Source organism: Dipodomys merriami, unplaced genomic scaffold (genome assembly GCF_024711535.1).
Source record: "Dipodomys merriami isolate MVZ:Mamm:240054 unplaced genomic scaffold, mDipMer1.0.p SCAF_70, whole genome shotgun sequence".
NCBI lineage: Eukaryota > Metazoa > Chordata > Mammalia > Rodentia > Heteromyidae > Dipodomys > Dipodomys merriami.
Genome location: NW_027206291.1, coordinates 5,576,682 through 5,588,930, shown reverse-complemented (window position 1 = coordinate 5,588,930; position 12,249 = coordinate 5,576,682). Strand labels below are relative to the sequence as shown.

General features: G+C 49.2%; 1 protein-coding gene across 6 annotated transcripts in view; it reads right to left on the bottom strand.

The window, feature by feature from the left end:
- Window positions 1-8,306: 8,306 nt before the first annotated feature.
- Scamp4 (secretory carrier membrane protein 4) overlaps window positions 8,307-12,249 on the bottom strand; it is a 46,086-nt gene continuing 42,143 nt past the window's right edge. For all 6 annotated transcript variants that reach the window (XM_070008639.1, XM_070008638.1, XM_070008637.1 and 3 more), the window contains one exon: window positions 8,307-9,852. In XM_070008639.1, the coding sequence (XP_069864740.1) occupies window positions 9,673-9,852 (180 nt within the window). In that variant the 3' untranslated portion in view covers window positions 8,307-9,672. The remainder of the gene's footprint in view (window positions 9,853-12,249) is intronic.

Here is a 12,249-nt window from a genome sequence, read left to right as displayed (position 1 = left end):
TCTCTGTCTCTGTCTCTCTTTCCCTGTCTCTGTTCATTCTGTCTGTCTGTCTGTCTCTCTCTCTCTCTCTCTCTCTCTCTCTCTCTGTGAGTTGTATGGCTTGAACTTAGGGCCTGCGCCAATTTCGGTTTTTGAGTGGTTAATTGGAGATAAGAGTCTCATGGGGACTTCTCTTCCCAGGCTGGCTTTGAACTTCGATCCTCCAATCTCAGCCTCCTGAGTAGCTAGGATTACAGCATGAGGCACCAGCACCTGGCAGGATATACAGTTCTGAGAGAGGATTTACTCCTACGTGATAGCTTTGGGTCCCAGAGGATTGAAACTCATCCTCTAATGTCCTTTGGGTATATGTGTTTGTGACTATGAATTATGTTCCAAGTACGCTTTGGTTTAGATATTGAATGAGCCTCAAAAGCCAATGTGTTAAAAAGCCCAGAGCTATGTGGAGATGATAGGTTCTTTGAGACACAAAATCTTGGGGGTCTAGGAGGGTCCTAAAATCACTGGGGCCTAAAGTCACTTTATACAACCCTTCCTTCCTTGCTCTCTCTATTACTCTCTGATTCCTTCCTCCCCTCATCAATGCTGTTCTAAGTGGCATGGCTGGCTGTGGAAACATGGGTTTCATGGAGGGCTGGAGTGGTCCTTGTGGATGGTACAGTGTGCTATGACTTCCTGGTATGTGTGTGGGGGTGTAGGTGTGTGGGAGGTGTAGGTGTGTGTGTGCTGGTACTGGAGCTTAAACCCAAGGCCTGGGGACTGTCCCTTAGTTTTTTTTTCCTCTCTCAAGGCTGGCACTCTACCATTTCATCTATACTTCCACTTTGGCTTCTTGCTGGTTAATTAGAGATTTGAGTTTCACAGACTTTCCTGCCCAGGCGGGCTTCAAACTGGGATCCTCAGATCTCAGCCTCTTAAGTGGCTAGGAATACAGGTGTGTGCCATGGCACCCAGCTACTCATTGGTCCCTTGTCTTGTAGAGTGCTGGTAGGAAGTTTCAGGAAATGAAGGGGCTAGCTGTGGAGGGCACTGTGCAGGGACAGAGGGCTCAGAACAGGGTGAAAACTGGCCATGCAGTTCTACAGATCTGAGTAGACCTTCTCAGCTTCCCTGGGTGTCTCCCACCCAGGATGTCCACCCCTTAAGCCCACCTCTGTAGACAGTGATATTGCAGCTCCAAGGAGGTCACCTTAAGTCACCAATGCTGAAAGGAAAAAGTGGTCTTTTAAAAGGTGGGTGTGCAGAGATAGGAGGATCAAAGTCCAGGCCAGCCCAGAACAGAAAGTTCACAAGACCTTATCTCAAAAAGTAGGCTTGGCTGGGTATGGTGGCTTAGGCCTATCTGATTGGGATGATTGTGGTTTGAGGACATCCCTAGGCAAAAAAAAAAGTTGCTAAGACTATTACCCACCCCCTCCACTTGTAAACAAATATCAGAAGCCTGTCATCCTAGCTACTTAGGAAGAATAAATAAGAGGACCACAGTCCAGGCCATCTTGAGTATAAACTTGAATTCTATTTGAAAAATAACCAAGCTGGGCACTGATGGCACACACCTGTAATCCTAGCTATTCAGGAGGCTGAGAGCTGAGGATTATGGTACAAAGCCAGCCAGGGCAGGAATGTCTGTGCTACTAACAATTCCAATTATTCACCAGAAAACCAGAAGTACAACTGTGGCTCAAAGTGGTAGAGGAAGTGGCGCTGTAGCTCAAGTGGTAGAGCGCTCACCTTGAGCTGAAGAGCTGAGGGACAGTGCCCAGGCCCAGAGTTCAAGCCCCACGACCGGAAAAAAAAAAAAAAATCAAAGTGGTAGAGCACTAGACTTGAGTAAAAAAAAGCGCAAGGACAGTATTCAGGCCCTGAGTTCAAGCCCTGTGACTAACAAAAAGAAAAAGGTGCCAGGCGCCAGTGGCTCACGCCTGTAATCCTAGCTACTCAGGAGGCTGAGATCTGAGGATCACAGTTCAAAGCCAGCTCAGGCAAGGAAAGCCTTCGAGACTCTTTTTTTTTTTTTTTTTTTTTTTGTCGGTTGTGTGGCTTGAACTCTGGGCCTGAGTTCTGTCCCTCAGCTCTTCAGCTCAAGGCTACAGCACCACTTCCGGTTTTCTAGTGGTTTATTGGAGATAAGAGTTTCACGGGCTTTCCTGCCCAGCCTGGCTTTGAACCACAATCCTCAGATCTCAGCCTCCTGAGTAGCTAGGATTACAGGCATGAGCCACCGACGCCAGGCCCTTTGAGACTCTTTTTTTTTTTTTTTGTCGGTCGTGGGGCTTGAACTCTGGGCCTGGGCGCTGTCCCTCAGCTCTTCAGCTCAAGGCGAGCACTCTACCACTTGAGCTACAGCGCCACTTCCGGTTTTCTGGTGGTTTATTGGAGATAGGAGTCTCACGGTTTCTCCTGCCCGGGCTGGCTTTGAACCGCGATCCTCAGATCTCAGCCTCCTGAGTAGCTAGGATTACAGGCGTGAGCCACCAGCGCCCGGCCCCTTTGAGACTCTTATCTCCAATTAACCACCAGAAAACCAGAAGTGGCGCTGTGGCTCAAGTGGGAGAGCACTTGCTTTGAGCTGAAGAGCTGAGGAACAGCACCCAGGCCCAGAGTTCAAGCCCCACGAAAGACCAAAAAAAGAAAGAAAAATAACCAAAGAAAAGAGCACTTAAATAGTAGAGCACTTGCCTAACAAGCAAGAGGTCCTGAGGTAAACTCCCAGCACCAAAAAAACAAAGCAAAACAAAAAAACTAATCAGGAGGCTGAGATCTGAAGATTGAGTCCAGAGCTAACCTGAGTAAACTCAAGTAGTAATGTACTATCTGTGAGCAAAAAAGCCAAGCAAATATGCGAGGTCTTTTGGGGCTGGGAAAGTGGCTCAGTGGTAAAGTGCTTGCCTAGCATGCATCAGCCCCTGGGTTTGATTCTTCAGCACCACATAAGCAGAAAAAGCCAGAAGTGATGCTGTGGCTCAAGTGGTAGAGCACTAGCCTTGAGCTGAAGAGCTGAGGGACAGTGCCCAGGCCCAGAGTTCAGGTCCCATGACCGGACCCCTCCCCCGCAAAAAAAAAGAAATTGATGGACAGAACAAGTGTTCAGTTATCTATCTCTAGGCAATCTGCCACAGGGACACAGCAACCTGGATGTAGGGACATCCTCTGGCATACAGAAGTCCATCTGGCACAGAAAAGCCATGCAGAAGCTTCACAACGAGGAGCACACTAGTCAGAACACTGTGTTCCTACACTCCAATTTGCACAATATTTATAAATACATGGATTTATGTCAGTGAATAATTCCTGGCAGGAGACCTGATGAACTCTAGGGCATTGGCTAGGGAAGGGCACCTGGTAGGACAGAGGTGGAGTGGCCAGCTGCCAGAGAGCCTTTATTCTGCTTCCCAACTTCCTACTGGGATCTGTCACCTGCTGGGCCTGTTTTCTCTTGTCTCTTGTGACTCGGAATCAATTATCAAGACACACTGTAGGGCTCTGTGCTGATGACTCATGCCTGTCATCCTAGCTACTCAGGAGGCTGAGATATAAGGATCATGGTTCCAAACCAGCCTGGGCAGACAAATCTGTGAGACTCTTATCTCCAATTAATCAGCAAAAAGCCAAAGTGGAAGTGTGGCTTACATGGTATAGCCAACCTTGAACCAAAAAAACTAAGAGATAGTACCCACGCCTGAGTTTAAGCCCCAGTACTAGCACACATAAAAAATGATAGGCAAAGCCAGGCGCCAGTGGCTCACGCCTGTAATCCTAGCTACTCAGGAGGCTGAGATATGAGAATTACAGTTCAAAGCCAGCCCAGGCAGGAAAATCCATGAGACTCTTATCTCCAATAAAACACTAGAAAATCAGAAGTGCTGCTGAGGCTCAAGCAGCACTTGAGAGACAGCGCCCAAGCCCAGAGTTCAAGCCCCATGACCAACAACAACAAAAAGACAGGCAAATGGCCAGTGGAGGACTGAATGGTCTCAGCCCAATGAGAAAGTAAGAGAAAGTAAGATCTTGGGTTTTGGAATTGGGCAGCCTGGGAGAAAACTGTTGTCATCCAGGGGTCAGAGTGGTTAGGTTCAGATCCCCAGTTCTTTTTTTTTTTCTTCTTTTTTTCTTTTTTTTGTTGGTTGTGGGGCCTGAATTCTTGGCCTGGGTGCTGTTCCACCAGCTCTTCAGCTCAAGGCTAACACTCTACCACTTGAGCCACAGCGCCACTTGCAGCTTTTTCTGCTTATGCTGTACTAAGGAATTGAACCCAGGGCCTCATGCATGCAAGACAAGCACTCTACCACTGAGCCATCTTCCCAGACCATGATCCCCAGTTCTTTTTTTTTGGGTCCGGTCGTGGGGCCTGAACTCTGGGCTTGGGTGCTGTCCCTCAGCTCTTCAGCTCAAGGCTAGCGCTCTACCACTTGAGCCACAGCGCCACTTCGGGCTTTTTTCTTATATGGTGCTGAGGAATCGAACCCAGGGCCTCAGGCATGCAAGGCAAGCGCTCTACCACTGAGCCAACTTCCCAGCCCCTGATCCCCAGTTCTTAAGGTTAAAAGAATAGCTGTGGGGCTGGGAATGTGGCTCAGTGGTAGAGTGCTTGCCTTGCATGCATGAGGCCCTGGGTTTGATACCTCAGCACCACATAAGCAGAAAAAGCCAGAAGTGGTGCTGTGGCTCAAGTGGTAGAGCGATAGCCTTGAGAAGAAGAGCTGAGGGACAGCACCCTGGCCCAGAGTTCAGGCCCCACGACCAACAAAAAAATAAAAATTAAAAAAAACAGCTGTGCTACTTTGTACAATCCTGGGCAGGGTGAACAACCCTGCCTCAGTTTCCCCATCTACTAAGTGTAGTATCATAATTCTTTCTGTTGTCAGTTTTTCATTCTCAGCTTTTTTTGTTGTTGTTGATCATGGGGTTTGAACTCTGGGCCTGAGTGCTGTCCCTCAGCTCTTCAGCTCAAGGCAAGTGCTCTCCCACTTGAGCCACAGCACCACTTTGTTTTCTAGCAGTTTATTGGAGATAAGAGTTTCACAGAGCAGTGCACTCATGGCTCACGCCTGTAATCCTAGCTACTCAGGAGGCTGAGATCTGAGGATCGAGGTTCAAAGCCAGCCCAGGCAGGACAGACCGTGAGACTCTTAACTCCAATAAACCACTAGAAAACTGGAAGTGGCACTGTAGCTCAAGTGGTAGATCACTCACCTTGAGCTGAAGAGCTGAGGGACAGTGCCCAGGCCCAGTGTTCAACCCCACAATGGACAAAAAAAAAAAAAAAGTTTCGCAGACTTTCCTGCCCAGGCTGGCTTTGAACTGTTATCCTCAGATCTTAGCCTGCTAGGATTACAGGTGTAAGCTACCAGTGTTCAGCCAGAATGTACTTTTCATTTAGGGGTTGTGATGAGAGTTTCAGGTTGGGCTCTGGAGGGACAAGGATAAGGGACAAAGACCCATAAGGTAAGCAGTGTGGAGCAGTATTGGGTAGAATCGGGTATGGCCTCAGCTTGGAGTATATGAGAGGCCCTTGGGAGCCCTGAAGGTTCAGGCCAGGTGGTGCTTGAGGTCTGATAGAAGCCAGGGGTGTCCCCTAGTGGCTGATTACAGATCTATTACAGGCTGATTCAAGGAGAAGTGAGTGGAAAGGAAGGTATTGGGGAAAAGAGGGATATATCTTTGGCCAGTCCTGCAGAATTTACTCCGGATCGTGCAGATGCAAACACGGGTGTGTAAATGTGGTAAGCTTGGGCTACAAATTGACTGGAACACATTTACTCTTTTTTCTTTTGTTTGAGACCAGGACTCAAACTCAGTACCTGATGCCTTCACTCATTGGCTAGTGCTTCACCAACTGCAAACCCAACACGTTTATCCCATCTTGGATCTGAAAGCCAAAAACTGAGTTGGAGATTTGGTAGAACTCCACTCCTGAGCAAGCAAGCTGAGTGAGAGCATAAGGTACTGAGTTCAAGCCCTGGTATTAAACATTTTTTTAAATGCTATTGCTGGGAAGGTGGCTCAGTAATAGAGTGCTTGTCTTGCATGCATGAGGCCCTGGGTTTGATTCCTTAGCACCACATAACCAGAAAAAACCAGAAGTGGCCCTGTGGCTCAAGTGGTAGAGTGCTCACCTTGGGCTGAAGAGCTGAGGGACAGTACCCAGGCCCAGAGTTCAGGCCCCATGACCCACAAAAAATAAAAAATGTCGGCCGGGTGCCGGTGGCTCACGCCTGTAATCCTAGCTACTCAGGAGGCTGAGATCTGAGGATCGCGGTTCAAATCCAGCCCAGGCAGGAAAGTCCGTGAGACTCTTATCTCCAATAAAAACTACTAGAAAACCAGAAGTGGCACTGTGGCTCAAGTGGTAGAGTGCTCGCCTTGAGCAGAAGAGCGGAGGGACAGCACCCAGGCCCAGAGCTCAAGCCCAACTGACCAAAAAACAAAACAAACAAAAAAAATTAACAAAGAAAAAACGTTGGAGCTGGGAGGGTGGTTCTGTGGTAGAGTGCTTACCTCGCATGCATGAGGCCCAGGTTCGATTCCTCAGTACCACATAAACAGAAAAAGCTGGAAGTGGAGCTGTGACTCAAGTGGTAGAGCACTAGCCTTGAGCTGAAGAGCTGAGGGACAGTGCCCAGGCCCAGAGTTTAAGCCCCACAACCGACCAAAAATAAAAAACCTTGAGGTCAAGGTGTCAAGGTGGGAGGAGGACTGGGAAAATCCACCCCAGGGCTGCCCCTAGTTTCTAGTAGTAGCTGGTAAGCATCAGGGTACTTACTTCTGCCTTCATCTCTACATAAGACTTAATCCCAAGAGTACCTGCATCTACATATCTCCTCCTCCTTCCCCTTCCTCCCTCCTTTGGTACTGGTACTGAGGCTTGAACTCAGAACCTAGGTGCTGTCCCTTAATTTTTTCACTCAGGACTAGCACTCTACTGCTGGAGCCACAGATCCACTTAAGGGTTTTGTGTTTGTGCATGCGTGTGTGCGTGTGCGTGTGTGTAACTGGAGTCTCGTGTGTGTGTGTGTGTGTGTGTGTGTGTGTGTGTGTGTGTGTGTGTGTGTGTTTAACTGGAGTCTCATGGACTTTCCTGCCTGGGCAAGCTTCAAATCTGGATCCTCAAATATCAGCCTTCTGAGTAGATAGGATTATACAGTCATGAGCCACTGATGCCTGGCTCACATGTCTTCAGTAAGGACACATCTCGTGTTGGATGTCCCTAGTAATCTCCACTGAACTAATTTCATGAACAAAGACCTCATTTCCAAGCCAAGTCATGTCAGTGGAACACCTGGGGAACAGGGCTTCAATATGTGAACTGATATGACCAGTACCATCTGCTTTGGGATCATCTATACCTGTGGTCTGGTTTTATTCTCACAACCACAGTGGAGCAGCAGACCGGCTTCCCCTTCAGATCCTCAGAGTGTCTAAGTCTTTGCTACCAACAGGCCCCATCCTCACACATTGGCATTCCTCCTGCCGCCCACTCTTATCCCTGCTGCTGTGATGGTTGATAATAAGTCCTCTAAGATTGTGATGCTGTTTTTAGTGCCAGCACTAAGGTTTGAACTCAGAGCCTGGGCATTGTCCCTCAGCTTTTTTACTCAGACTAGCATTCTACCACTTGAGCCACACCTCCCCTTCTGGCTTTTTTGGTGGTTAAGAGATAAATCTCACTGACAGCCGGTGGCTTACGCTTGTAATACTAGCTACTCAGGAAGCTGAGATCTGAGGATCATGGTTCAAAGCCAGCCCAAGCTGGAGATGGTTAATCTGCAATTAACCATCAAAAACTCAAGAAGTAAGCTGTGGCTCAAATAGTAGCATGCTAGCCTTGACCAATACAGTTCAGAGCCCTGAGTTTAAGGCCTGGGACTGGTACAAACACACAAAATATGTCTTAGACTTTCCTGCTCTGGTTGGCTCCCTGAGATCTCAGCCTTCTGAGTTGCCAAGATTACAGGCGTGAGCCACCAGTGCCCAACTATGACACTGGTTTTCTATTACCCACAATACTGTATTCAAATAAAGCAGAAAGAAAATGAGCCAATTTCAAGAGACCAGCTGTTTGTGGGGATGAGGTATGATAGGGAGGGAGACTGCTGAGGTGTGACATCTGATCGTCTCTGCTGCTCCTCAGGGGAAACCACAGCAGACACAGGCATGGGGAAGCTGTGGGATGTCTGGGGCAGGGCAGGCTCATCCTGGCCATATTCTGAAATTTTGACAGCAAAATGGAGGGGAGGGCAGGGCTGTATGCATTCACTATCACACATCCACTCATGGTCACACTTCATAAAGGCAGTCCCTTGCTCTATCTGATGCAGAAAGAGGATTTATTTCCAGAATATTCTCAGGTAGTAAAATACACATGTAAGGATGTACACACAGAAGGCTCTCCTACAGCTGGCCCTGGTGCAGTAAGGAGGCTGAAGCAGCCTCAGGTGTAAAGTGGCACCTCCATGGGCAGGAGATTTAGCTGGGCACCAGTGAAAGCCCAAAGCCTGGGCTGGAACCTGCAGCTTGATGAGTTGCCACCATACTCTTAGAGCCATGCTCAGGTGCACTGGGGCTGGAGAAGCACTTGGGCAATTTGGCAAAGGTCCAAGACCCCAGTCCTCAGGGGTGGGGTACAACTAGGTGCTGAGGGCAGTGACCTTGTTGCCATGAAGGCTTGGCCAGCGGCACAGAAGCCTCAAGTTTTTGGCCCAAATATGATCAAAGGTACTGTGGCCACTCCCCTGATACATCTCCGGAAGGGAGTCAGGAGAATGAGGAAATAGTGTCAATTGTTAGATTCCTTTCTAAGGCACCTATCTGTCCCTGGCCCTTGTATGTGCCATCCTTGAGTCTCTCCTGAGAGCCAGGCTCTGCTCCTTGCAATACACACAGGAGGAAGGCTCCTCCATCCTGTCAAAGCAGAAGCCCCAGGTTCCCAGCCACTGCTGGTGGCTGGCAGAGGCAGCACGAGTGTTCAGAGACACAGGGCTCTCTTCACAGTCATGACCATACCTCCACCAAAAGGATGGGGCTGGCTTCTGGGATGCAAATGGAGGTTTCACCTGGGCTCTGATTTGAGGAGAGGAAGGCCACCTGCCAGAGCCAGGCAGAACAGTAAATTCCAGAATGCCTGTCCATCCATCCAGCCTTCCTGGATGGATGGACAGACAGGGAGAAACATGTGTTCTTGGTGATGAGTAAACTTGCCTCCCACTATCCGTGTGGGACTGTCCAGAATGGCACATGGAGGACTAGGCCTGGCAGTCACAGTGGCCCAAGAACCTAACCACCAGACCCCTTCCAAGCCAATTGAGGGCACCTGCTCTGGTAATGCAGGTGGAGGTTGAGATGTGGAACTTAGGCCCAGGCCCATGGGGGTATTCAGCCTATGGTATTCTTCCTGGGCCCTGGTGAGTTGGCCTCACCTGACCTGGAAACAAAGGCTGTGGCTGTCACATGATGAGTGGCCACACATTCTCAGGGGCAATAAGCTGACAACCATTCAGCAGTGCTTGTGACAGGTCCACACACAGGAATGAGATGACCACAGGTCCCTGGGCCCTGGCATGGTAACAGTTCCAGCCTACTGGGGTGGCGCTTCAGGCCTCATATTTCCAAGGGCAGGTGGCAGAAGTGGACAGGGTGGAAGAGGCAGGTGGCAACAGGCCTAGCAAGCTCCTTCTAAGGCCAGTGGCCACCACTGGCTGGGTAGTTGGGCACAGTGGGGTATTCTGGCAAGCTATTCCCCGAGAAGTTGTTGTATTGGGCCTCCCGTGATGGTGGATTTCGCCAGGTGCCCATGCTCCACTCTGTCTGTGCCTTCTGGAAGCTTCCACCAGCCCCTCGATAGATTCTGTGCACCTGCAGGATAGGAGGACAAAAGAGGAGATATAAGAAAAATTAGCTGAGCTGGGTGCCAGTGGCTCTCGCCTGTAATCCTAGCTACTCAGGAGGCTGAGATCTGAGGATCTACTGTTCAAAGCCAGCCTTGGCAGGAAAGTCCATGAGACTCTTATCTCCAATAAACCACCAGACAACTGGAAGTGGCACTGTGGCTCAAGTGGTAGAACACTTGCCTTGAGCTGAAGAGCTAAGGGACAGCATCCAGGCCCAGAGTTCAAACCCCAAGACCAAAAAAAAAAAAAAAAATCAGCTGGCTCATGAATATGACAGACACACAACACAGCAGAACTGGCTTTCTTGTTCCTGGCCCACAAATGCTAGTGTGTGGGAACACGGTCTTGCTACAACAGAGTATGGATCTCCCATAAAATAAGACATACTAGAACTTGACAGCTTCCCTAGGGACACATGCACCACTCCCCTGGGACATGTCATTATGCTGCCACATAACCAGTGTGGGGGTACCACCCATGTCCAGGGCTCCATTCCCATCAACCACTGAGCTGTCTCAGGTTACCACTCAGAGACATGAGCAAATAGTATTGTCACCTCAACAGCCCAGATCACAGAGAACATGTCACAGAAGTGTGGAAGGTGGGGATATCTTCAGAAAAGAAAAGGGCAACAGTTACGGGTGTCTATGATTTATGCCTATAATCCTACTTAGGAGGCTGAGGTCTGTAGATCATAGTTCAAAGCTAGCCCAGCCCAGTAGCCCAGGTAGGAAATTCCTGCAACCTTTTTTTTTTTTTAATCCCTTCTAGGGCTTGAACTCTGGGCTTGCTTGGACACTGTCCCTCAGCTGTTCAGCTTAAGGTGAGCATGATAGTGCCAGTTCCTTGTGAGATTTTTTTTTTTTTTTTTTTGTCAGTTGTGGGGCCTGAACTCTGGGCCTGGGCACTGGCCCTGAGCTTTTCAGCTTAATATGAGAGCTCTACCACTTGAGCCACAGCACCACTTCCAGCTTTTTCTGCTTATATGGTACTGAGGAATTGAACCCAGGTCCTCATGCATGCAAGGCAAGCACTCTGTCACTGAGCCACCTTCCCAGCCCCCTTGTAAAATTACTATTTTTTGTCGGTTGTGGGGCTTGAACTGTGGGCCTGGGCACTGTCCTTCAGCTCTTCAGCTCAAGGTGAGTGCTCTACCACTTGAGCCACAGTGGCACTTCTGGTTTTCTAGTGGTTTATTGGAGATAACAGTCTCATGGACTTTCCTACCCAGGCTGGCTTTGAACGTGATCCTCAGATCTCAGCCTCCTGAGTAGTTAGGATTACAGGAGTGAGCCACCAGTGCCTGAGGATCAGAGTTCAAAGCCAGCCTGGGTAGGAAAGTCCATGAGACTGTTATCTCCAATAAACCACTAGAAAACCGGAAGTGGTGCTGTGGCTCAAGTGGTAGAGCGCTAGCCTTGATCTGAAGAGCTGAAGGACAGCTCCCAGGCCCAGAGTTCAAGCCCCACAACCGACCAAAAAAAAAGGAAAATTGAGGGTGTGACCAAAGTAAGCTTCTAAGAGGCTCAGGCTCAGTTGTGATCAGTAAGCACCAGCTACTCCTAGGGTGTCCATTAAGCACATTGGTGGAGTTTTTGCAGCACTGACAGTGGACCTGGTGCCTTAGAAATGCACAGAGCTGTAACCAAGTCCAATAAACCCACAGTGGATTACAGCTTCAGAGCAACAGTCCAGATAAGGCAAATCCAGCACTTTGGTGTCTGAGGTTCTGGTAGGAACTGGAAAACAGAGTGGAGCCTTTATGGGCACATGGAGGCCTCCCTCTCCCTCCTACCCCCCTCCCCCCACTCTCCTGATTCTGTCAGACACACCCAGCTCTGGCCACAGGTTCTCCTTTCAAAGACAAAGGCTGGTCCAACTGGCCAATTTGAGGCCTAGTCCTGTTCATATGTTCTCTGCCATTACTTTCATGACCAAGCCTAAGCTATGAGATGGTGATCACACATTGGACTCTGGAGACTTGATCGCCTATCATATGTCCCTCACCTGAAAGTCATGCTCTGTGGAGTAGTTCTGGGCACTCAGGGATGCTGATCTCATGAAGCCTCTTGGAGGGGGGGCCCAGATAGGGAGAATGAACTTACTGAGGAAAAGCACTGGCTGCCTCACCTGGGAGCATTAGGTCATAGATCCTCCTTGCCTCTGGGCTGTGACTCAAGACTCGGCTCCCTGCTGACTAGAGGCTGTGCAGGCTATCTTCTGATCATGCTCCTGAGCCATGTATTTCTAGAAACTCTTCCCAGGATGCATAAGGCTCTAGTACTGGGTCACCCTCAGTACTACAAAACACATAGGTCTTTTGGTTTGTTTGTGCTAGTACTAGGCTTGAACTCAAGGCCTC